The 27,807-nt window shown below is 35.6% G+C and overlaps 1 protein-coding gene and 1 long non-coding RNA gene across 3 annotated transcripts in view; both read left to right on the forward strand.

Moving 5' to 3' along the window:
• The window catches only part of LOC100713927 (tRNA (cytosine(34)-C(5))-methyltransferase, mitochondrial), a 115,249-nt gene that overhangs the window by 25,490 nt on the left and 61,952 nt on the right, over positions 1–27,807 (forward strand). For both annotated transcript variants that reach the window (XM_063224788.1, XM_003469328.4), the window contains exon 5: positions 45–166. In XM_063224788.1, coding sequence (XP_063080858.1) covers positions 45–166 — 122 coding nt within the window. The remainder of the gene's footprint in view (positions 1–44; positions 167–27,807) is intronic.
• LOC134470470 (uncharacterized) lies at positions 5,442–27,682 on the forward strand. Its single transcript, XR_010039386.1, has 2 exons — positions 5,442–8,392; positions 8,499–27,682. It is a non-coding gene; the product is annotated as an uncharacterized LOC134470470 (long non-coding RNA).

Genomic DNA, 27,807 nt, shown 5'->3' on the forward strand with positions numbered 1-27,807 from the left:
CTTCTCTATGAATATATCTGCATCATTTGTCCTTCTTCCTCTAGGTGTTAGTTGATGCTCCATGTTCAAATGATCGAAGTTGGTTGTTCTCTTCGGATTCTCAGAAGGCAGCCTGTAGGATACATCAAAGGAGAAACTTACCTGTTCTACAGTTAGAACTCTTAAGGTGAGAACTGTTTAATACAAAAGCTTATTCTGATTTCTAATATAATTTAAATAGGTATGATGGAGGAAGGATGTCAAGCCCCCCTAATGGAAGACTTCCTATATAGGTTCCAGTGACTAATTCCTCTGAAGACTGCACTAAAAATATTCCCAGCTTTTTTGAAAATTTTCTGCTTTTATTCCATAATGATAATTCTATAATTCTTTCATTCTATAATGATAATTCTATAATCCTGGCCCCTAACAACCTGCAGTGTAATTGTGCGTAATCGTGAAAGGGCACAGATGCAGTTATTTGCTGAGACCATCCCAAGTATAGGGTTAGAACCAGCGTTTCTATGAGAATCTGAGCAGTTCCTCCAAGGAGTAGCTTTGCACATGCATCTACTTTTTGGTGTTTTCTGGCTATGTCAGCTCCCTGGGAAGATGTAGCTACTTGTTGCACTTAGCTCCCCTCTAAGAATCTTGTAGAAGTGATTAACTACTAAGAGATACTTGGTTTCCTTTAGATCAGAGGCATTTTGGGACATCCTTTGCTGTGGTTTTGAGAGTGATTTTGACTTACACACTCCTCCCAAATAATTTCTACTATTTAATGCTTGTTATTAGTACATTTTTTTCCATAACAAAATACCCAAGGTTGGATATTTTATAAAGAAAAAAAGACTGTTTCACTCAGTCATGAGCTTAGTGCTAACATCTGCTTTGCTTTGGTGAGGACCTTTCACTGTGTTACTCACATCAGGCATCATGGGGGCAGTGGCTACAAAAGGGAAAGATCTCACGGTCCAGACAGGAAGCCAGAAAGAGAGAGGTTAGAATGCAGGGACAAAACATGCTTTTTTAAAAAAATTTTTTAAAATTCTGTTTTATTCTAGTAACAACTCACTTTGCCAGAGACTAACCAGGATTCTGAAAGAAATACACTAAGCAGCCTAACTGCTTTCTCTCTTGAAGGTCCCACCTCTTCCCACACTGGCACCAAGCTTCCAGCACATTAATCTGCAGACAACACACTCAGACAATATCCAAACTGTGAAATGCTTGACCAGAACTCTGAAATATGTAAAGTACAGCTAAATGTTGTCTTATCACTCAGTACCTCTTACATGTAAAACGACACTGAGTGAGAGTGTGGACTTCTGACAGTGTGCTTTGTTGCCAACTTCTGACAGATACACAACAGTGAACATATGCTAATCCCTAAACATTGCAAACAGTAGTAATGTGTAGTCTTGTTCTTGCATCAGATTAGATACTGGCTCAGTACAGTGATTCTTGGTAATACCGGAAGGTTTTTCTAAATGTTTCCCATCTTGCAGTTAGACTATTTCTATATTCCATCAGATGTCTGCTTTTCATATTCTAGAAATCCAAGACATTTGAAAACTCTGTATTTGTTTTCCTTTTACTTCTTATTACCAACTTTAAGGTGTTACTTACATCTCTCTCTAAATTTCTTTTCTCACTTTTATAGTTTGGCTTCTCAATTAATTATTCCTGCTACTTGGAGCATTCCCATTGTTATATCTTATAACAGATACTACTATGATGGCTTAATAGTATTATGATAATGTCATTTTTGTTTTGTTTTTTGAAAGAGTCTTGCTACATAGTTCAGGTTCCCTTGAGCTCACTGTATAATGAAAGCTGGCCTCAAACTTAGAACTATCTTCCTGCTTCAGCCTCTTGAGTACTAGGATTACAGGCATGTACCTCCATGTCTGGTGACTTGCAATATTTTTTAATAAACTGGAGGCTTTTTGAGAATATTATTTTTCTCCTCTCTCTGATAAAAATCTCCCTTGACTTCTTTGTCTTCTTGTTCATGATAACTTTTTTGTATTTTATGTTTCATGTCCTGTTTCTTTTTCCATTTTGTCTCAAGCCTTGCAATTTCTTTTTGAATCTTATTAAAGTTACTAATTATGAAGACATATTTTTCTATCTTAATTTTACTTAATGTTTTTTTACTTGACATTTTTAAAATTGCGTGAGAAGTTATTACTCATGGGGGTGAGTGTTGTAACAGGGTCTCTCCTGGGTACCCCAGGCTGGCCTTGAACTCAGCTTCCTGAGTTCTGAGATTGAAGATGAATAAGTATGCCTGGTTTGCATTTGATAAGCTTGGAAATGTATTTTAAAGTATATAAATAAAAGGCTGTGGATTTAGCTCAGTGGCACAAGTGTCTGCCTGGCAGGTGTGAGGTCTGAGTTCAATCTCTGGTAGCAAAAATAAATAAAGAATATAAATAATATATGAAAACATTGATCTTATAAAAAACGTTAAGTAATTCATATAAAGCAAACTCCCTTACCCATATACTCTTTTCATTATACAACTGTTAGACTTAAATTTGGTTTATAGTCATAAACTTTTTCTGTAGCTTTTCTCACGGGTAAATACACATAGAAAAGTACATTTAAAAATAACTGTGTCAGTATGTGTATGCTGTTTTGGAACTTGTACTGTTTTACTTAAAAATTTTTAGTCTTTTCTAAATAGACCTCATTTTATTTCTGTACCTTCTGTGAAATATTCAAAAAGTATCAGTTCGCTGTGCTCTATTTAATTTTTATTTTTTTAACTTGTAATTATATTGATTTTCTTTCCCATTATACTTTCAACTTAAGTGAAATGCTGTATCTCAAATATGTGTCTAAGCTTCTATCTTTCTCCTTAGCCTCAGACCTATATATAATTACATACTGGAGCTCTTCCATATTAAGATTGAACTCATAATTTCTAATGTTCTTCTAGTCCCCCCTCCCTGCCATCAACAGAACAAAAAAATCAAAATTGGACCCCCCGATTGGCCTATTCTCTTAAGATAAATGCTATACCACCAAGCATTTGGCTATGTGTGTGAAAGCCACGTCCTCTCTTCTACATCCAGTCAATCAGTAAGACATCTCAGCTGTATCTGTTACATATCTTTGAAGTCTGTCCAATTCTCTCCATCTTTCAGACCTGAATCACTGGCATCTATCACTTGATTTCAGCTGACTCCCAACTAATATGTCTCCCATTATGAGATGTTGTGAGTTCTACTTCTCCCTTCTGTAAGGAGAAGCTAAAGTGATATGTTTGAATTTAAATTTGATCCTGTCATTTTTCTGAGACTCATGCAGTGATCCCCAGTTAATAGCAAGATTTGAAACTCTTGGTTTCATTTTTGTGGTATTAGATATTTCCAGCTCTTTAGTATAATATCCAGGAATTTTTGATATAAGCCATTCTTACTTCATTAACCTCATTATCTCAGGACACTTACTGCACTATATTTCACCTGAACAAATCTCTGTAAATCATCAGGCTTTGAGACTGGTGCATTCCTGTTCCTTTCATTGTAGAGTTCTTATTTATCTTTCACTTCTCCTTACTAACTCAGTTGATTTTTTCAGGAAGCACTTCTGACATCTTATTTTGAAGCCTTAACTTGACTCTTGACTCTCTAGGACTGGGATTGATGTCTTTGCCATATACATACATACATACATGGAGAGAGGGAGGGTATGATACAGGATGAATTCTCCACTAGACATTTGCTGTATAGATCTCCCTTTTTGTAAGATTTTAAATCCTATGGGGTCTGGGCTTGCTTTATTGTTTTTATTCCCAATATATAATTTGGTGTCTAGCATATGCGAAATACTCAGTAAATAGTACTTTAAAAGCAATAAATTGCAAGGGCTGATTATTTATAATTCAAAGCTGTAATTTATAGCAAAATTAACAAAAAATAAGAGGTATCATTATTGTGCTGCAGAGTAATTAGGGTTAAATGTAAAGCAATTCACTTAATTTATTTTGATTGCAATTGCTTTATATGATTTAGGCCAAAGCCTGGTTTGGGTTTTAACTGTTTTCTTTCTCTTCTTTTAATAAATTTCCCTTAACATTCCACATTCCCTTAAAATCAGTCATCGCCATAGAGATCATACACATACATAAACTTACAGCATAACAAATAAAGCCCTTCCATAGTAGTTATTCCATTTGCCCATCTTCGTATTCCTCAGAAGCAATGTCACAGCACTTTAGGACAAATTGGTAGGTCACAAAACTGACTTCACAATCACGAGTGTAGGTTTTCATGAAATCATTCGTGATTGGGAAAGACGATCGCACCAGCTGTCATCCATTTTTTGTCCTTGAGCAGCTCCTATACAACCCTTGTACCCACTGTTTGGTCTATATGGGAGATGTAGGACTTATCTGAAGTAGCTAATACTTGGGGTCTTTTAGCTATGTCATTATGATGATAAGTACAAGAGAAAGGGATACCCAATCTATAGACCCAGGAAATGATCTGATTTCCCAATATCTACATGTCTTGGAGTTAAAAGCAATAAAGGAAAAACTGATAATAGCAGATAATCTTACTTATTGGCCTTGACTTCAAAAAATGAAAAAATAACAATATTTTTTTCATTAGAGATAATTCTGTTAATCACTGTTATTGTTTACACAGAAATTTCTCTTGCGTGCCTTCCAGACCTTCTCACCTCTTATTTCTTTAAGAAAAGATAATCTTTTAATTCTGTAATTTACAGAGATAAAAGGATTCAAATGCCACCTCTTAGTCCCTTAACAAAAGGCAATCTTTTTATTTATAATACCAGATAAAAGGACTTAAATAAAAATCTACGAGAGAGTAAACTGATGTGGATGAGTTTTAGTCAGACTGTAAAAGTTAAATTTAAGATCCTTGTATTTACAAAAAGTAGTTAGAAAAAAACAAGCAAGCAAGTAGTGACTGGCTTTATATTGTGGACAAAGGATGATATTCAAAAGAGAGAAAAGGCCTGGAAAGGGTGGTAGAAAAGCAGATAAGGGCTGGGGATTTAGCTCAGCGGCATAAGCACCTGCCTTGCAAGCAGGCAGTTGTGAGTTCGATCCCCGGTACCAATAAAAAAAAGAAAGAAAAAAGCAGATAAATCACGTCTTTTGGCTGCAGTGTGTTATTGAACATTGTATTGGTTAATGCTTATTAAAGAAACTGATTTAATGTGATATATACAAATATATAAGAATTCACAAGATTGGCTTTCAGTGGCTGCCTGTAGAGTCAGATGTAGAAGAGTGAAAAATGTCTGTCTGCACACTGGAGGTCCGTAGGATCCAGTCAAAGACCTCGAGCTTACTATAGTATCCTGTGATTCTGTATCAGGAGTATCAGTCTGCTTAGGAGACTGAAGGACCTGTGCTGGAGGCTGAAGAGTCTGCCCTGGAAGCTGGGAAAGGACCTCTAAAGGGATGGTAAAGACTGGAGCTCCTCCAGAGAAATAGAAGCTAGCCTTCCTTCTTATTTCCCTTTTATGCCATGCTGGCAACAATCCTCCTGAGCATACATCTTCTACACACAGAACTATGCTGATCCAATTTAGTTGGGCTATCACAATACATCCCTTGTCAACTTGACAATCAGACACATTTCTTTAAATCATGTTTCCAGATAAAAAGGCAAGCTCATAATCATACCTAACAAGTTGTAAGTCTCCTGAGTACAAATAGACACACACTAACTCCCTTCCTTGAATAGAAGACAGTTTTTCTTTGTGTGATGCTTACTGCTAATATTTCAAAACTTGTAGGTCCTATACAGGTTAAACAACACTTAACCAACATTATAACTATCAGCATTATATTACATTGGAAGCATACTAGGAGTGAACAATTATAGTTCTTATTTCTGTTGCTGATTATGGAATCATAGCTGGTATTTAGAACTACCTTCTTCTTTCTACCCAATATGTATTCCCTTGGCCTTCAGCAAGCATCTCACAGGTCTTGGTTCTTTCCCAGGTGAGAGTGACCCATGCCTTTATTCTTGAAGGCTGTAGGTCATTTGTCATTCTGCCTGGAACGGGTTGTTGTAGTTTCTGTTGCATAACTGCAGTCCCCACTGTAAGATCTGGCATACAGAGAAGAGCAGTGACAGGGCTCATCAAGGATTTTTCTGGGTCATTCCAGTGTGGTAGACTAGGTTTTAAGTTAACAATCCACTCCAGTATTTCCATTTCCCTAAGCCTCTGAAACCCCTCATCAACAGTAAATCATGAAATATTAGGCATCTCTGACTCATTCACAATGGGCCGTCTTTTAATTCATAATCCTGCCAACCAGGTATATAAACGATTAACACTGTTTTTTAATCATCCAGGACCTACAACATTAAATTCAACATCTATGCTTTGTGTGCCCGTATCAACAAGTATAGCCTGATCCAGGTGTATATTTTTGCTACCATCATCCCATACCTATAAAATCCATTCCTGCATTTGCTCATCAGGCTTCCGCTTTAAGAGTTAGAAAACTCAGGAAATTAGAACTTTTCATGGGGGAATGTGTACCTCACCCTTAGGCATTGTCTTAGTTACATTTGTTTCACTGCTGAGGCAAATACCCACCACTCAAAGTAAAAGGGGGAAAGGTTTATTTAACTCATAGTTTGTAGAGATTTCAATCCATAATCACCTAGTTCCAAGGCCCGTGGCACATTGAGGGGGAAATTGTTCATGGTCCTGGAAAACAGCAAAAGGAACCAGACAGGAAAGATAAGACTCTTTCTGTCCCTTGTATTGTGTGCAGGCTACATACCAGGGCAAATGTAGCACTGGAACCCTTACTCCTACCCATAGAGATGCCAAACCAGTCAGTGGACTGATTTACTAATCACACACCCTTAATTCCAGCATCACGTGCTGTAGATTTAGGCACTGCTCTACAGCCATACCATCCTGAATGCTCCTGATCTCATCTGATATCAGAAGTTAACTAGGGTTGGGCCTAGTTAGTACTTGTAGAGAAACCTCTAAAAAGCCTATCCTATTTAAGATTGCATGAAACTTTAGGGGAATATCTAGACACAAGCCATAACAGGCACCTTCTGTGATTTGAAATGGCTTATAACCCCACAGACCAAAATGGGTGATGAGGATGAATCCTGAGGATTGCCAGTATTATGCTTGATCAACACAGAATTAGTTTCCTGAGATATACTAGGAGAGTCCAACCCCACAGAGGGTGAGGATGCCTCACCACTATGAGTCAGGAAATCTCTCCCTCTGGCTGACTATTTTCATTGGAGTCTAGACACTCATACCCTCACTTTTATCTAGATGTCACCACCTCAGTTTATGAGACCCCATTCTCTTTTTCAATCAGAGCCTTCACCTTTACTTCAGATAGCCTTCCTTATATGGTGCATTTCAGCCAGCTGAATTCTACAGTCTTGGTAAAAGGAGGCTAGATTCTTTTTCAGGACATGCTTAGGAAGTTTTAAAATTTTTTCTGTGTGTCTGGAGCTAAGAGTTTGCATCTTTGAGCTCCTAATTTTCCTTTATTAATTTCTTCTCACAGTTAGAAAACATTAGATTTCCTATAAACATTTTGAACTCATCGTTTTTCTTCAGTAGTTTTCCAGCAAGTATATTTCCCATTATGCCAAAATTTTTCAGAAATATCGTATAGAGTTGCTAAATTCCTTATATTTCACAAATGGTGAAATAGGATAAAGTGGATCCACATTGCATATTACTTTAAAGAGTTCACACTATCAATATTCCTCACTGTACTAGAAGGAGACACCATAGAGTTTTTAGTGTCCTCAAATTAGAATGTCAACTCTAGGAAGCCCTAAAGCCATTAAAGGATTTCATCTTTACAGTTCTGTTTTCTAGAGTCACTTGTGGTACCAAAATCTGTATCATTCAGTGCTTACTAGGGAACTTTTGGGAATATGACAGAGTGGTGAACAACAGAGCAAGAGCCTCTCCAAGATTTGGTGTCCAGGTATTGGAATATAGTAACATAAGGAAGTGAAAAAGGAGGGAGGTAAGTCCCGTGGACCCAGGAAAGATCTGAAGTGAAACTTGAAGTCCATGGAGGGAGAGAATCCAGAAATCTAGCAAAAATAAGAAAATCAGGCTCGGGGCTGGGGGTTTAGCTCAGCGGCATAAGCACCTGCCTTGCAAGCAGGTGGTCGTGAGTTCGATCCCCGGTACCGATAAAAATGAAAAAGACAAAAAAAAAAAAAAAAAAAAGAAAATCAGGCTCACTGCCAAGGGTCCAAGGAGAAACCACGCTCCCTACTGAACCAGGCACCAGACCTAGAGAAGAAGCCACACCTCCCAGTGAGGCAGCCACTGCAGACCCAAAGAGAAGAGCCACACCCTCAGTGAACTGCACCCAAAACACATCCAGGAGATGCAGACACAAAAGGTATTGAGAGTCACACCCTTGAGATTTCTGAAGTGATAGCAACTAAAAAGAAACAACTCAGTACTTAAATTGTTTGATTAATTTTGCATGCCTATGTCTCACCTAGAACAAGTTCAAGAGACACATACATGGAATAAATTAGAAAATACACACTGAAGTTTCTGAAATGATACCCCCAGGAAGTAAAGAAACAATTGAGGGCTTATATTGTTTGATAAACTTAGCATGCCTGTATCTAATATTCTGAGCAACTATTTGGAAGATAACAATGTGCAATGCAGTAACTATGGTTGATTTCCTACTGTCTTGTTTTTGAAATCCAAGGTCTTATTGTATTGTCTTGTTTCACTTTGTTCTCTTTAAAATAAAAATAAATCAGTGCTTACTAGAGAAATTGATTTAATGCAAGATGTATAAATAAATAAGAATTTATAAGATTGGCTTACAGTGGCCATCACACACTCAAGTGTAGAAGGATGTAAAAGGGCTATCTGCATGCTGCAGATCTAAAGGATCCAGTGAAAAACCTGAAGTCCACTGTAGTGACCTATGCTGGTCCGTATCAGGAGGCCAAGAGGTCTGTGATGAAGGCTGGAGGTTTGAACTGGATGCCAAAATGTCTACCCTGGAAGCCAGGAAACAGTGTCTGAGGTAAAGGGGAAGACTGGAGCCCCGCCAATTTAGTTAGGCATTTCTTTGTTTGTTGTTTTTTTTTTTTTTTTTTTTTTTTTTTTTTTTTTTTTACACAGGGTTTTGCTATGCAGTTCTGGGTAATTTTGAACTCACTGTGTATCCCAGCTGGCCTTGAATTCATGCCAATCTTCCTGCTTCAGCCTCTGAGTGCTAGGGTTACAGACGTGCACCACCAGGCCTGGTTTAGTTGTAGGTTTCTTATTCAAACTGATACAATCAGCTATCACAAAAACTAAATTTATATCTGCATTTATCTGTTGACATATATACTCAAATGTACTTTCTATCCTTTGTAACTGTATTTACCTTAAGCATGAATTATTTGTATTTATATTATATAGGTGGTGTTCATAGTGTTTAGAACTTGGGCTTTTGAAATGACAGTATTTTACAACTAAATGTTAGTCTTACACATTTTCATAAATGAAAACTGATATTTCACTTAAAGGAATGTTTGATGTTAATATTTTAATAAGAGTATTCAGAGATATATAATATTGTTTTTAAATTTCTTTCAAAAATTAATGTATATGTATAATTATATGTACTCATGAAAATAATAACCTTTTTTTTAAGCTTGTAAAGTTAAAAGCATAAAATGTACTATAATGATAGGAGAAAGGCCCTGAAAGCATGCAAGTTCATTTTACACTTACTAAACGATGACAAAATTACTCTTCTATTGAATTTGTAAAACAGGAAAATATAAATTACAAAAAATTTTCTCAAATATCCCTAAAACTATTTTCAAAGAACAAAAGGAAAGCAGTAATTGAACAAAAGCCAGTTTTATTCACAGAATGCAGTTTAATCTGGATTTGGTGGCTCATATCTGTAATCCATGTCTTGAGGAAGCTAAGGCAGGAGGATTACTGTGAGTTCAAGGCCAGTCTGAAGTACACAGTGAGATCCTGTCTTAAAAAACAAAAAACGAAAAAGTATACCTTTATTATCACTTCTCTAAAGAATTTTAAAGTCAGTCATTTCTGACATTATACTATAATCATCAAAATTCATTTCTTATCTGTTTATGTGTACAAAAAATACAGTGGAAAAGTATTGTGAAATGCTATGTATGTCGTCTTTTAGAAGGTGACTATGGTATTTATGCAAGAGAAATTTATATGATTCTTGGTTGGTAAAATGCTAACTGAGGAGTATGATTTATAACAAAAATGTAGAGATCTTATTGTAATAATGTATCATGCATTCCATTTCCTGCAAGAAAATCAATCACTATAACATACTAATACCTTCTGGTATTCTTTTTTACTACTTTACAAGGAAAATCCAGTATTTGAACTTGGTAAAAATGGATGGTTAGACTATTGGGTAATGTCTGAAAATTTATACAAATTATTCAGATAACAATCCTTAAAAACTGGTACTGCTTGACAGCAAGAATGGTGTTTTGGTGAAGTACTGTATTGCTTACATTGTTCTGTTCTGACCTGCTTTGTTCTGTCCTCTTTTGTCTTAATCTCTCTAAAATAAAAAAAGAATTGTGTTTTAAAAGAAATATTGGAAAAGATCTCTAACACCTATTCACTGATATTCTTGATCTGAAATGAGGAATATCTAGTGATTGATGAGTATAGTCTTTATCATTTATCAATATAGTGACTAAAAAGTTGATGTGTTTATATTGGAAAACTAATCTTTGGCTACATGGTTCTATCAGAATGGAAGACTTCAACCACTATTTCAGTTTTCTATATATACTCCTTATAAAGTTAAAATAATTTAGTTAACTTTGCATATTATCATATGTGTAATATGTTCAGAATATAGAAAACAGTTGTACTATAATTACTACAACTGATACTAATACTATTTTTCTTTCTTCTTTCCTTCTCTCTCTTCCTTCCTACTTTCCTTTCTTCTTTCTCTCATTAAGCTGGGCAGCAGTAAGCAGAGGTTCTGAGATATAAAATACATAATTTATTTGAGCAAACAATTCTTTTGGTGAGACATGGTGCTTTGGTTTGAACTAAGGGATTCTTGCATGTTAACACATGCTATAACACAGAGCTATATCCCTGGCCCTACACATTTATTTTTAAAAGCATTCACTGATTATAAGTTATTCAAGAAATATCCAATGTTATAATTTATAGTTATTGTATTTTCATTCATAAAAGTGTTTCAAGTATGTAGATGGACAATGTGAAATATGATCTCAATCACAAGAATTTATCAGCATTTATTAATTTATCCAACATTTGTTAAGATCCACCTTATATGGGAAGTTTGCTAAGAACTGCAGAGACTAAAATATATAGTAAATGATCCTGATTCTCAAGGTCTTCAGCTAACTGATTATTAAATGTAAAAACTATTACTGGGGGGAGTTCTTAGGGCACAGAGGAGGTATAAAGAGGACACCTAAGGTTGGTCAGATTAAAAATGGGGTCCAAGGGTAAAAATTTGCATGAATTTTCTTCTTCAGTTTTTAATCTATAGGATTTTATTACATGTAATTCAAACTTTTTTATTGTTATTAATAATTAGTCTTGACTGAGATTTGTCAAATTATCTTTTCAAGATCCAGAATTTAGTTTTATTGATCCTTTTATTATGTGTTTATTTTCTATTTCCAAACATATATGTGTTTTCTGGTTTTACTATTTTTCTTTTGATCAAGGAATATATACTATGTTAATCATCCCTTTGGAAATTTTACTTTCTTTATATCCTCATGTTGAAGCTTATAAAAATATTTCACATATACTTGAGAAGAATGTGAATTTTACAATTATCATTTTAGTATTCTATATATATTCATTCACTATCATTTGTTAACTTTACTGTTTGAGCTTCTGTAGTATAACTTTTTGAAATTTTATTGTAGTATTACTTTTTTTAACTGATTCTCAGATCAGTTATTGAAAAAACTGTGTTAAAATTTTCAAAATATGATCTGAAATCTTCAGAGTAAGGAGTAACTCTGTAAATTTTGCCTTACATATTTTAAGATCATGTTGTTTTAGAAACATATGGATTTTTTCAATGGCTTTCATATTCTGTCCAGAAACCTGAAAAGTATCTATATTTATGCTTGGGTTAGACAGCTGCTGCTGCTGCTGCTGCTGCTGCTGCTGCTGCTGGTTGTTTGTTTGTTTTTTAATCAGCTCTGGGATGGAACATAGGACCTTGTGCTAGGAAAGTTCCTTACCCCTAAGTTATATCCCAGCCATCTATTTTTTTTTATTGTGCCTTTGACTAATGTTTAACTTGAATAGCTTATTCCATATCTTGAAATAATGCATATATACAGTAAGGAACTACTGAGATACTTTTAATAATGCAACAACATAATTACATTCATTTTAAAATGATTGTTTTATTTGACAAAAAAGGTTGATACATGAGAGTAAACACAGAAGACAGTTGATTAGGAAGTTATGAATTTTTCCCATGAGTGATGGCTTCCAATAGGGTTAAAGTTAGAACACAGAGACCATCACATTAAGATGATACTTTAAGCACTTCATTAATTTACCTCAGTTTATCTTATACAGTTTGTAAGATACCTTTGATGTTAGCAAGATTATAAATTATTTTTTGTTAATAACTTGGCAATCCTTAAATGGGTATCAAAATGAAATTGAACAAATAAGCATAAATATTAGCAACATAGAAGCATATGTATTCATCGATTTTAAAATTCTGGACAATTTTTCTAAGTGGTAACCATTAAGTAGGTAGAGGATGACCTAGATGTTTTTTCTTTTGAAAAAAAATTTTGGTCATTTGAGCATTGTTAATTCTTGCTTTGTGCTTTGCATTGTTTTCCTCCTCTGAATCTTCTTTCTGCTGGGACCAATTATTTTTATGACCCAGAGTATTTGAACTGAGGCTGAAAGAGCAAGATTAGTCTGGCTTATCCATCAGGAGTCTCAGTGACTCTTCCTCCACTAGAGGGTTTACCTGGCGCTTGACTTCATTCTGCTACTCACTGCAGGTATCTGTACTTACCATGCTGTTAACCTGCGGAGTCACTAGTATGCCTTTCCAAACTTTACAAATTTTCTAACAATCTGGCCACTATAGAAGTCAAATGACTTCTTTCTTTAGGAAGAATTATTTAGTGTTTTTAAACTGTGCTGCACGAACTGTAGCAGTGTTTTAGGGACCATCTGGAGTGAACAGGTATGGATGATCAGAAGAACTCCTTAGTCTACCATACCAGCTCCAGCTAGAGAAATGGTATAGTTATCTGGTTAAATGCAGAGGATTTCATTTGAAGAGTTTCTTGTTACTTTAAAAAAATGTTTGGAAAAACATTTTTAAATAATGTAAATCATAAGCAATTCTCTGTTCATAATGACATTTACCAGGCAAAATCAGGTCAGTTGTGGTAGTTTTCTTGAAGACTTTCTATTTTCTTTCTTTTCTTCTTCTTCTTTTTTTTTTAAATAAGTGAAGAAACTATATTTCATGGTAAATAAAAAACTATACATTGAAATTAGGTAGGCCTAACGTGGTCTCTTGGCACTGTTTGCTAATTTAAACAACAGAGCTATATTCTTCACATTTAGTTTCAGCAGAGATCTTTTAATTCTGACTCCTTCTCCATACCTATATTAAGAAAGTAATTAACTGTTGAGAAGATGTATTACACTTGAGATCTCCAAGTGTAAACCGATAATAAATATGTTAAAACTTGCATTTATAATCTATTTCAGGAATAGTTAATGTCATTACTGTGTTCCAGTACTATGTAAAAAATTCCTTCTTCAAAGTAAAACTTAACTTCCAGGAGAGAAAAGATAAGTATCAGCATGGTTTTTGTTTCTTAGGCTGACAAAAGAATAGCTGCTGGGTATGGTATCTTTGAAAATAGCTAGCTTGGTCAGGTTTCTTAATCTTAAATTTATGGAACTTCTTTGATAATAAACAGTTTGATATCTAGAAATTTGATTACTTACTGTGAACACAGTGATGGGTACCCTCAAGGCTTGTAAAACAATACTTTTAAAACTGATAATAGCACTGGGTAGCTATCAACTAGGAAATATCTGTATTTTAGATATTTATAGTACCTGAAACTTAATTTTAAATCTGCATTTATTTGATAGATTGTCAATGAACTTCAACTTTTCACCTTAATGTTTCTATGGTCATAGTACACGGTAGCGGTGGGAATTTTTTATTGGCTTTCTTGCCCAGACTGCTGTTTGCCAGCAGAAATATAAACTGGTATGACCAGAGTGAAATGATGAGACACAGGCAATGGAAAAATAAACAAAATGGGAACTACTGAAAAGGAACAAAAACAGAAAAATTGTAGAGGAATACCAGAAGGTAGCAGAAACGTGAAAAAGATATGGAATGGATAACAAAAATAAATGAAAGGTGTATCCCGAAATGCTGAGGAGAAGAAAAGGAATGAAATATAGAAGAGTTGACGTTAAGGGTTGAGGAAAAGCAACAAACAAACAAACAAATGAGAGATAAAGATTTATGGAACTCAAAGATTTGCTTTTACAACTAGGTAAATTATAATTAAAATATGTTTTGGTTATAGCGGATTAAACTGTTAGCTTTTTAAAACTTTAGAATGTAAAACATTTTAATGTTTTTTTTTTAATCAGACTAAGAACAGCCTACTGTGTTCTCTGATCTTACTCATTAACATCTTCTGTTGTTTCCCTTTGATAATAGAAAGGCAGTGTCAGAGATAACAGGGATTTTAAAACATCTGAATGGCATGCTTTAGAACTACATTTTAAAGTAGTAGTCAAGGTTTTCTGTACAATCCTTTACTTATTAAAAGTTACCAACTACAGCCCTTCATTTAGAAATGAGACAGTTACTTATATTAGCAGATTTTTTACTTTCTTTACAGGCTTATTGTCTACAATTTATGTTTGGTTGAAGAAAGTCCTTTTTCATTTTTATAAATGATTTGTAAGCAAAAACTTTTATTCTTTTCTTCCAAATAAAGCTTCTGGCATATATCATTTCCATCTGTTCTATAACATAAACGTTGGAAGTTACTTGAGCTGTTCCTTACTCAGAAATTTGGTACATTAATTGCAGTTAAATATTTCTTATTTTATGATGAAAAGTTCTCTTCCTGAGCTGCTTAATAAGTGAGATAACATCCTTTAGTCATTTAATAAATGAAATTTAAGAACATACTTTCCAGGTATGTTACTTATAAAACTACAGAATGATTATAACATAGCCCTTATTGTTTAGGAGCTGAAAAGTTTTTGCTTGGAAAAACAATTAGGGAGAAATTCCACAGGAAGGGATGAAAGTTTGTTACCCTGTACGCTTTGAAGTGACATTTAAAGGTTGAATAAAAGTTTACCTAGCCAGGAAGAAACATCGTTATTTTTGTGAAATATAATTTATGCTAGCATTAGAACTTGCATAGTTTCTAGAAAGAAGAGGCAAAGAATGAATTTTTCTTTAACTTGGTAGTTAATTATACCACACCCACAGGAGCAGAGGTAATACTGTACTATAGTTTGGTCAGAGAAGAACTCCCTCAAATATTGTAAGGGACTTACAAGAAATTAGATATTGTTCATTTATTGGTGCTGGTTACATAATTTATAGAAGTCTGTGTCATTGTGCTGTTGCTGAGCTTGATGTGAGCAAGACCAGAAGTCAGCTCTTGAGGTCAGGGAGAACCCACAAGAACAGACTAGAAGCACATCAGTCACTAGAATTCTGTATGCATCTCTGCCCACTCTGAGCAGCTTTGCTGATGTGAGGGAGTCTGCAAAACAGCTTTGGCTTGCTAGACGAACAGGAACCTGGTTTAGAATTTGGAAAAGCTAAATGAAGATTGTGTGTTTCCTAAAGGAAGTGTGGACACAGCTGCCCTCTACCTACCAGGTGAGCCAAGGCCCCTGTGTGTGTGTGTGCCCACTGAGCATGATGTGTGCCCACTGAGCTTTGTGTGTACCTTTCCAGGGCTTTTGATAGTTACATAGACAGCTCTGTTAACCCTATCAAAGACTTCTAATGCTCCTTCACAAATCCAATCACACTTCTCTTTAAATGCACCCTTTGTTCTGATTTGCCATACTTTTGCCTGTTCTTAAAATTCTTGAAGCTGTGATTAAACAAGTAAGATTTTATCTGAACTTTTTCTCTTAGCACAGTGTTTTTGGAGTTGATCTTTATTGCCTTGATTAGAAGTGTTCTGGTTTTTTAATGGATGGAATATGAGAACAACATCTTTGCTATTGGACTGACTTCCATTTACTGAACAAAAGCATGCACTCAGTCTGCATTTGTAAGGCTTGAGGCCATTGTATTATCCATTTTTAGGAGTTGCCTCTTCTGAGATGCCTTTTTAACACTACTTCACTTTGGAGCATGGGGTCTTCATTCCAACAAGACTCAAAGCCTAAATTCTCAGTTGGCTTAAGTTTTATGTAATCAGGGGCTGGGGATGTAGCTCAGCAGCGCAGTGCCTGCCTGGCAAGCGCAAGGCCCTGAGGTTGGTTCCTGGTACCAAAAAATAAAATAGTAAAAAAAAAGAAAAAAGCAGTTTTATGTAATCCATAAGCAGAGTCTTTTAGCAGAGCTGTTTTGCATCTCTGCTTCCAAATTCCCCAGATTTTTGCTAAGCGTTCTGTCATTAACAAGTACTAATGTTTTAAAATATTCTAGCGACTCTTAGAGCTATATAAATATTGTTAGCATGAAGTGTGTCTTCCAAGATACCATAAACAGTGATTTTAGTAAACATTTTGCTATGGAATCATAAAGGTTTTTGGATTTATCAAGTTCACCAGAGAAACTATGTATCAGTATTGGGGGAGGGTATATGATTCATGTTTTATGAATTGGCTTAGGCAGTTTTGGAGGCACAGTCCAAAATTTGTAGGGTGAGCCAGCAGACTAGAGGTCTAGGGAAGAGCCCTTGTTGCAGGTCAGGTGGGAAGGCCATGTGCTGGAGAATTCCACTTCCAGTGGTATTTTGTTGTATTCAGTCTTATCTGATTAGAGGACGCCTACCCATTGTGAAATACAATCTGTTTCATCTGGTCTGTTAATGCAAATGTTAATCTCATCCCAAAATATCCTCACAGATACACTCCGAATAATATATGACCACATATCTGGGCTCCATTGTTGAACATAAAATTAAGCTATTGATAGTATTTTCGGCACAGAAGGGAACCATCTGATGGAATTTTTGGCGTGGCTAAAAACATAAGAAATAGGAAATAAAAGTGGCCTTTATTTTAAGAATGTGGGGAGAGACCTCATGACCTCCGGGATCTGGCATTCTCTCCGCTAGACTCGTGGTGTGGGGCATACATGTAGCTTAGGGTTGAGGTGGTGCCTAAGGAGCATTAGTGATGCACAGGTAGCCCATTGGTATTTATTTCCCATCACAGGTAAATTGCCTAGGGGCGGGAAAAGTGACCTCAAGATAGAGCCCCTTGGTTCTGCCTTCCAGCTTCCCATGGGCTACTGTGTCCCAACTGGGGCAAGATCCTTTCAGCTATTACACTGGCTTTCTAACCGTTAGTGTTTGAGATCTTGCACCTTATTACCTGCCAGCTAAGCCAGGTCTACATTATAGATACTGTTTAAACAACTCCACATGTGGTACCAGTATTAGTGATTTTACTTCTAATACAACAACAACAACAACAAAGGAGGCTCAAAATAATAGTGACTTGATAAAGTGTAACTCTGCTTCCCAGGGTTGCCCTGGCAGTCAGAAGATTGTGGAACTTTATAATCATCAGAGTCACAGTCCACACAGGGTTTAATCCACATTGCAGCTAGTAGGAAGGAATAAAAAAGTATATCTTGTGAGACTTCCACTTATATCTCATGGGTCAGCTAAATCATATGCCTGTCTTCATTGAAGGCAGTTTAGGAAATTGGCCTTAGCATGCCCAATTAAAAATTCCATTACTACAGGAAGAAAAACAGATGCTGAAGACTAGAAATATCTGCTACATGTTGTAATAAACAACAAAAAAAAATCCATTAGTGAGAGAATCAGTTGAAATATAAGTAGTAGATGACAAAGATCTTACCTAAGTGAATAAGACAGAAATACAGACATGGTTAGATATGAAAGATGTTGTCAATGGATAATTAATAGAATTTGCTGATTGGGTGGGCCTGGAGTTGGAAGGTGGTCAAGACCAGTTTGTTAAGAGCAGAAGCTGTGAAACCACATTGCTTAGATTTGAATCCTGGTTTGATATAGTTATTATGAAGATAATATAATGATATAGTTATTATGAAGAGGTATCATTACTTCAGATTATTTGGAATTTTAGTGAAGGACTACTCCTCCGTGACCCTATACAAGTTACTTTCTTTTCTTAGTTTTCTTTTCTGCAAAGTAAGAATAATGACTTATGTCTCAAAACTAACTGAACAATGGTATGAAGTGCATATGTAGCATACCTGACTTTGGGCAAAAAGGTAAACAAATGATAAAGTTGTAGGTAGAACTAATATGTGAAGAGAGAGGAAGAAAAAATACTTACATAAGAAGGCTAAACGTAGATGAAGAAGAAAGAGCATTTTCCAGAAGACAAAGTAGGATAACCATTCAAGAACTTTGTGAAAGGCTGAATCAAATAGTATGGTAAGATGAAGACCAGTAGTATGTGTGCACTGGATTATAATGTACACTGGATATGTACATATTTTTTCATAAGCTTCTGAGGAAAATGAATATTTTATCTACCTTTTATAATTAAAAATGGTTGAATTACCAATTATTTGGGCTAATGATATAGTTATTATGAAGAGGTATCATTACTTCAGATTATTTGGAATTTTAGTAAAGGAATACTTTTGAGTTTCTAACTGCTGGTTCTAATTTGTTAATATTCTTCAAAACTGCCATTTAAATGTCAGTAGAGGCACACATTTCTCAGCATAAGGCATTTGTTTTCATTCACTTTATTATTAAATGCTGTGCAGCAGCACAGTATAGGTGGGGGTTTCATACTATATAAAAGAACTGTTAATTCTCAGGTTTTTTTGTTAAGAATACTTAAAGGTACATAATTATTTTTTACCTTCATTGACTATTTGGAGCAATTGGAGTGAGAAAATGTGTACACTGGCATCCTATGTCTTCCTGCTCGAGATGCCATACTTATTTTAGCAGCTGTAGTGCTTGCTACAGGGTAAATAGCAGTGTTAAGGTTGTACTCCTTCTGGCATGAGATTGGATGGTAGTCTTTGTGCTGCATTAATTAACCATATAACTTCAGACAAGTAGAGTTTGTGATGCTTGACTTGATAAATCAGGACGGGCTGTTTACCTTGTACACTCACCTCATAAGGTTTTATTGAGACTGTGTGTGGAGTGTTCTTTAAGCACCAAATAAAAATAAGGTGTCTTTGTTAATTAGGCTGATCACATGTCCTTTGCTCAGTTAACATAGGAATCGGCATTGTTTGATTCGTGAGCCAAATCTCCATTCCCATTTATTCAGCAACATTCTACTCTAAGCAGCAAGAATTTCCTTATGGAATAATATAGTGCCTGTCCATTACATTCCCCTCTCCTGAAGTGCGGCTTTTCACTTTGGTTGTAAATTTAGTTTACTGGTTATACCTTGTGAAGTAACATGCAGGTAGCCTTATAATGTAGTCCCATAGAGGGTTTCTAAAATAGTAATTCTATATTAAATTTTATATTAAATTGTATAAAATAGTAATTGAATATTAAATGATTTAAATAAGCTAATTACAGCATTGAGCTCCTATTGTTCTTTCAAATATTTAACATTATTACGCTTGGTTGGTTTTTAAAAAATGTACATTGCCAGAGTTTCCAAGATGAGGAGGGAATCTTACTCATCTTGTGGCATTCAAGGAGTCAAGTCTGTTTCCACTTGATTGCTTCCTTCTGCCCATATTTGACTCCAAGTATACCTTACTCTTCCCTTGATACAAGAACATTAATAAAGATGAAGAAAAAATATATTTGTCATAATATTGTTTAGCTATAATTTTAATTTTTCAAGAGTACAGACATACCTGATTCCTTTACTTTAGCACCAGAAATCATAGTTGAGACAAGGGCTGTAACTCCAAACATTGTTACAAGGATGACATAAATGAAGTTTATCTCCATGAGGAATTAATGAAAGGGGAAAAAGTCATTTCCTGCTTTGATCAAAAGATGGCACTGTTGCTGTGCCGACTGCTTTTTCTTATATTTTGGCCTCAGGCCTTTTTTTAAATACAGAAAACAGTTAAATTTAGTGATCTAATTAACACTGACCCTCCTAAACAGAATGCCAAATATTCTAATCAAGCACCAAAAGAATAGAATGAAAATGGGGAATTTATAATTTTTAAAATGTGTAAGGGATCTTAATGGCTATTTATAATAAAATTCTGTGAAATTCAGAGATTTGTCGTGAGAAAAATAGGACATTCTGTATCACATTTTAAATTTTAGTTAAGTTTTGAGTTGCCTTCTTTTTGAAACTTTGTACTTACTCAAAGACATTTTTTAACTGTTATATTTTGTTTTAGCTTGTCAAGGTTACTGAATTTGAACTGTCATAAAAATAATACTTTTACCTTGGAAGTACTAAATTCAGATGATCATTTTTATTTTCTTTGTACACTGTAGTTCACTTGTTAATAGTTGAAAGCCTGTGTGGACTAGTGTGGAAGTGTCAAAGTAGCCTCTCTTTTGTGCCCAGAAAGCAACACCTTATTTCTGAGCTATTTCTTAAATAGCTCTTGAAGGTTGGTTCTCTACTTTCCTTTAAGCAGATCTTTCAAGGATAGGAAACCACATTTGGGAGAAGATAAAATGAATGCCTTGAAAATAGACTTTATTATTGATGCATGAAGTGTTTTTTAAAAATGCAAACACAATTCAAAACACTATTTGAGATCAAGGGGAAAGGAGCTCTTGGTTTACTGAGAGAGGACAAAATGATTCAGTCTGTCTTCTTACCTTATATCAGAATGAGAAAACACTAGTTAACTATGGCACGTAGACTGCTTATTAGTGGATGTAGCTGTCTGATGGTGTGTGTGTGTGTGTGTGTGTTGACTATCCAACCAAGAGTCTCTTGCACATACTAGGTAGGTACACTACAGCCATATCCCTTCAGATCCTCTGTTGCTTCTTGAAGTTGAGATATTCTGTACAAATTTGCAAAGAAATAACTTGAATCTAAAAGCCCAGCATCTTAGTCAAAGCCTTTGAGGCCAGATGTATTTTAGAATTCAGATTTTGGGGGAGAACATAAAAATAATACAGTGTATATCATATTCAGTATATGAAATAACCCTTTTCCTCCGGTGGGGTCTAGAGGAAGACAGTAACCCAGTGTATCAATACTTTCTTAGCAAAATATAAATAGCATACCATATAGGGCATAGCATACCATATTAGTGAGCCATTTGTTGCTAGGACCAAACACTTGATACACCCTGCTTAAAGAAGAAAGTGATATATTTGGCTCACAGTTTCAGAGCTTAAGATTAATGGTAGGCAGGCTGTAGCTCAGAAACATAATGGCGGAATGATCTGATAAAAGAAACCTACTTAGTTAATTGTGGCCTGGAGGTAGAGCAAGGGAATAGTGCCAGAGAGGAAGAAGCCAGGGATATATAGGGGTCCCAGGGTCACACCTCTGAAACCGACCAAGAAATGTGCTTTACTTATCTCCCAAGCTAACTGAGTTGCAATCCAGTTTAACGGTTACTGATGGTAAATTGACCATAAATAACTTGTCAGTTTAGGTTAGATTTTGAGGCTACATGAACCTGCCAGAAACTTCAAACAAAAACTGTAGATTTCAGTGTTTTTTTGATATCACAATGAAGTATAAGAAATAGGAGATCTGAAGTATCTTTGAAGTATACTCAGAATGGCTAAAAAGCTACTGAGCATTTTTGTGTTTCTAAATTTGGAAAATTTAAATTTATTTTATGTTTTTCTTGTAAGAATGTGTTTTGTTTCATTTTGCTTTTAGCAGCTTTATCAGTTAGATGATTCAAGTACAAAATTCATCATAGTCTATTCCATAATGCTTGAAATCAGCCAAAGATTTGGGAAATGTTTTAATTGCTCATATCTGCCACAAAGCAACAGGGTAGCTAGGTGTAGCTAAAATAGTCGGTAGTACTTAGGATAAAAGCATTTCCCACTATATTTTAATCAAGATCAGTTTTGCTTACCACATCAGTGTTATAAGCTAGAATGTTACCCCATATTTCAACACTTATGTGGGAGGCTTCTGAGGAGAATATGTATGTTTCAGGGAAATGGTGGAGGGTTTATATGACATAGCAGTCCTGCTTCCTTTCAAAACACTTCTCCAAGGTTTGTATGATAGTTGGAAATTATGTATTAAATAAAATATACAACCCAAATTATTTTCATTAGTTCTCATGTGGATTTTAGAAACGTACACAGATGATAAAGGTTTCAAGTGTTAGGCTAGAAATCTACCTAATCTGATCATGGACTGTCATATCTTAGTGCTAGACTGCTGTGAAATTCATTGAATTTCTTACTTCATATGTTTTTGTTACATCAGTACTGGTTGCTTGCTTGTTACTTTTATATGGAAGCCATAACTTACTGATGTCAGTTGTCTCCAGCCACAACAATTTGTTTGATACTCATAGTTTTTGTTACTCATTATGCCTTCCAGAACCAATTAATGAATACTGAGGTACCACTGTAGTACTTTTGCCTCTGCTACAGTTAGTCATAATGTTTTTAAAAGTCTGCTTAGAAGCTTACATTGCTACTATTCAAAATGAATATCACCAGTCTTAATGCAACTTGGTTTGTAGTAATTCACACAATGTGGTTATAGTACCGATGACTAATATTAAATTTCTCAGGATCTTGTTTGACCATGAAACTTAAGAGACATTAAAAAGACAAGGAGGGAAAACCCACTCAAGGACCCCTTCTGTCTCTCAGAAGCTTTCTTTCTCAGTAAATACATTCTGCTCTTAATGTTCGTTGTAACTAAAATTCATTCTTCGATTTTAGAGAATACAAACTTACACTGGATATGTAGTAGGTTGGGAATTTTGTTCTCTTATACCATTTGCAGTTTGAGATCATTGGATAGAGCTAAGAATTTGCTTTTATTTCATAGACTCTGCTCTGAGACTGGTTTAGATAACAAATTTTTATGCTTCAAATTTTGCTTTTTCTTTGCCCATTGCTTATAATTGCTTGTGATTTGTCTTTGCCTACTGTTTATAATTGCTTTGTCTCTTATGTAGTTTTGTTAAAATGGTGACATATCTGAGTTAAAATATGGGACATTTATAAAATTTTGTTCTTGTGTATGTTACATTTAAACTAGTTGCTTGACTTTTTTGCATTTTTTAACAATTTTATTTAAAGAAAGACAAAACAAAACAGAAAATGGGTAGAAACAATACATATGTTCAAAGAAAAATAAACACTAAGAAATCACTAATTAATGTTTACATACTGTCCTTTTACAAATAGTTGTTCAAGATACAAAAGTGGAACATATAAAGTGGGAATTCCAACAGCGAGACTGCAAACAGTTCTGTTCAATTATCCAACAAAAAGTTAGTAATATGGTTGTCAGTCCTATACATTTAAACATACATGCAGTAAGGGGCTGGGGATTTAGCTCAGCGGCATAAGCACCTGCTTTGCAAGCAGGCGGTCATGAGTTCAATCCCTGGTACCGGTAAAAACAAACAAACAAAAACCCAATATCTGTAGTTATCCATATCTTCATTTATGTTGGGATTAAACAACTAAATCAGGCTAAAGTCATTCTGAACAAAGAATAATACTATTGCTGGATTTCACATCATGACACTCTGGGATCAGCACTGGGTACTGTAGTGTCTTTTTAAAAATTTTTATTTAAAGAAAGACTAAACAAAACAGAAAACAGGTAGAACTAATACATTCTTTGAAAGAAAAAAATAAACAGTAAGAAATCACTAGTTGATGATTACAGATTGTCCTCTTACAAATAGTTATTCAAGATACTAAAGTGGAGCATATAAAGTGTGGATTCATGCACTGACACTGCAACCAGTTCTGTTCAACTATCTATCAAAAACTTAGAAATATGGTTATCAATCCTGTATACTTAAACATATGTGCAGTTATCCGTATCTTCAATTATGTTGAGATTGAACAAATCCAAGCAGTCTAATAACACTCTGAACAAAGAATAGTACTATTGCTGGGTTTCACATTTTGACCCTCAGGATCAGCACTGGGTCTCTTTTTCTTCAAAGTATCTGTTCGTTTCATCATATGTCGTAAGATCAGTTCTCATAAACTGTTTATAGATTCTACACATGCATGAGCCTTAACATGTATTTCTATCCTTTCTATGTTAGAGGGAGAAGCAAAACAAAGTAAGACAAAATAAAACATTCCTATAAACATATGGAATGAAAAAGACATATAAGACCATTGTACAAGGAGTTCTACCATATTTCCTGTGTTGTCTCTTGTTCAATAGAATTGGCTATATCATCAGGTATAGTATAATAGAACATAGCAGTCCATAACAGTATTAATAAAAATAGAACTTTGTATATAGTTTAAAACTTCAAAAGCAGGCAGTTATCAAACCAGAATGTGTATTATAGAGTCTTGTCATCTTGTTGCTTATACTCTCAGAATTGATACTATCATTTCAGTTTTGAATAAAATCTGTCGATACCAAACAGCAATCAAACAAACCAGATTTAACTAAGATCAGTCATGATAAAACAGTATAAGTCATACAGGGCTCCAGAATAAGATAATAGGAAATTAAAGATGATTACTATGCTATATCCTGATGTTTTTGGGATAGCTGTGTATGCCCTCAAATCTAATGCAAGTAGACAAACTGGGACAGAATAAAATCTATCACAAAAGAGAATAAAATCTGTCTAAGCACAGTGGTGTAAGTAATGTGGGTTTTAAATCCTGATACACTATTAACAATATCTTCTGCCATCTTTTTTAGGACTTTCCCTCCCCTTTCACTTCCTCCGGGGTACACTGTGCATTTTTGGGTCTGACCAAGACCCTTGGTTTTAAATGGGGGGGGGGCACACCTGCTATTCACCTAAATGGTTCCAAACCTTCTCTCTCCTGGACTTGATCTCTAATTGTATTCCTTTACCTATTAAAGCCTGTCTTTCCAACCTATCCACAAATACTGGTCTAGTTGTCCACATTACTCTCTGGTTCTCTGTCACATAGAGCATTGTTTTCTTATAGTTGATTTTCAGTCCATGTACTCTTTTTTCATGTTAATTATGTTTCCTATAAATAGCATCTCAGTGGACCCTACTTTCTGATCTACTCTCCCTGTGTTTCTTTTGTGTGTGTGTGTGTGTGTGTGTGTGTGTGTGTGTGTGTGTTTCAAGGCCATCTATGTTAGAGATTATAGCCAACCTTCTCTGCCTCATTTCTCCTATGCCATTTTTCTGCCATTGGTTGTCTACTGTTTTCCTTCACTCCACTGTCTACCCCTTTCATTGAGTTCTCTCTGCCACTATTCTTGGAACCCTGCAATCTCTCTCTAGAATGTCCTTCAGTGTTCTCTGTAGAGTTGGATTGGTGGTTGTGAAATCCCCCAGTTCCTCTTTGTCTTGGAAGCATCTTGTTTCTCCTCTAATTTCTAGAGACTGTTTATCAGGATATATCAATCTGGGTTGGAGGTTATTTTCTTTCAGGGCTTGGAATATTTCACCCCAGGCTCTTCTTGACTTGATGGTTTGTGTTGAGAAGTCTGCTGTGATGCTGATGGGCCTTCCTTTATAGGTTATCTGTTTCTTGTCTCTAACAGCTTTTAATATTCTGCTCTTATATGGAATTTCTGGGATCTTGATTATTATATGCCTGGGTGTAGCTCTGTTTTGGTTATAGGTGGCTGGAGTTCTGTATGCCTCATACATCAGAATATCATTTCTTTTTCCTATGTTTAGGAAGTTTTCCTTAATTATTTCTGTGAATAGCCTTTGTAGTTCCTTTGTTTGTACCCCTGCTTTTTCTTTTTTTTTTTTTTTTTTTTTTTTTTTTTTTTGTCTTTTTCGTTTTTATCGGTACCAGGGATCGAACTCACGACTGCCTGCTTGCAAGGCAGGTGCTTATGCCGCTGAGCTAAATCCCCAGCCCCACCCCTGCTTTTTCATTCATGTTCTTTATTCTCAAGTTGTAGATCTTCTTGTCATCTTCTAGCCTTTGTATTGTTACTGCTTGTTTCCTTGTTATTTTTAAAAAATTTTTCCTTTCATAATCCCACATTGCAAAACTGTCCTCCAGTTTGGATAATCTATCGTTAGTTTCTTTCAAGCAGATTTGCCATCTTTCCATAGAGTTTTAAATTTCCTGGTAATCTCTTTGAATGTGCTTCATGTACTCTATATTTTGTGTATATACTTCATCAAATGGTTCTCTCCTTTGTTTGAGTTCCTCCCTTCTTCGGTCTGTGTCTGCCCTAGGGGTTCTTAACATCTCTTTTATTAATCTTCTTATATCTTTCTTTACTTGGCTAAATATTTCACTTTTGAACTCATCTATGAGGTCCTGAAGATACCTCTTTGTGTCCACTGGTGCTGTCTGATATTGCATGTTTGCTGTTCTCATTTTCCTTTGAATTTACCTGTCCTGGGTCAGTGTTCTCAGGGTTGGGACCTGGGGACTTTTTGTTGTTGCTTCCTCTTTCCATCTTTTTTGTTTCCTCCATGAGGCCCCAGTTTCTTTCTTTGTTGGTTACAGTTCTTTTGAAGCACCACTGCAGTGTGCTAGTGAGTTGCAGGCAGGGGCAGCATATGCTGGCCCCTCCCCTTCAGAATAGTCAAGCTACTGAAGCCTGCACTGTATTACTATGTGCTGTTTCCCCTCTGGATCAGTCAGACTTCTGAGCCTTCACTCCATTAGTGTGGTTAGTGTGCGCCAGGTCGCATGACCCAGGCATAGCTCACTCCACCAAACCTGTTTGGGAAGGGAACAGCTGACTGAAGTCGCTGCTGCCCCTTTTACTTGCCAGTCCTGCCCAGTCCCAGAATGTCATCCACTGAAGTTCCCCTTTCTGTGAAATGGCTCCACTCCCATCACTCACCACAGGTCGGTGTAGGCTTCCCATCATCTTAGCTGTGGTTTAGGCTGGCCGATGACTCCTGACCTTAGTGTGACTGCATCTCTAGTGAGTCTAAGCAGCGGGACCTCAGATGGCTTGGCAAGTCGCTTGCTGTGGTGGGTGCAGTAAACCCTTAGCTGTTCCATTAATAGCACCAGGACTGTATATTTGATTGGGTCTTCTCACCTGAGTTTCTTCTTGGGACGAGAGAATTCATCTACCTCTGTTCGGGCTCCCCACACTGTATTATGTTGATTTCTAAGTTGACTATCTCAGGGAGCCTCTGTAGCCAGCTGTTATCTATCCACCATCTTTCCTCCACCCCTAGTTGCTTGACTTTTTTAAACAGTATTACTGGAGAGAGTAATGTTACCTTGTGGTTTTGTTCTATAAAAGTCCCTAGAAAAGAAGACTTGGCAGCCCACTTCGGACCCCTTCAGTCTCTCAGGAACCCCATTGTTTCAATAAATATATTCTGCTTTTCAAAAAAAAAAAAAAAAAAAGATAAGGGGCCACGCTTACTTAGAGAAGGCTAGAAAAGAATACCATTATACCAAAATGAGAATTGCTTAGTTTACTTTTTCTTTTATTTAAAAAAGAAGAAAAATAACTGCAAAGCAAAGAAATTTATAA

Source organism: Cavia porcellus, unplaced genomic scaffold, assembly GCF_034190915.1.
Source record: "Cavia porcellus strain 051 isolate PalLab524CR breed Dunkin Hartley unplaced genomic scaffold, mCavPor4.1 scaffold_15, whole genome shotgun sequence".
In the NCBI taxonomy this organism is placed as follows: domain Eukaryota; kingdom Metazoa; phylum Chordata; class Mammalia; order Rodentia; family Caviidae; genus Cavia; species Cavia porcellus.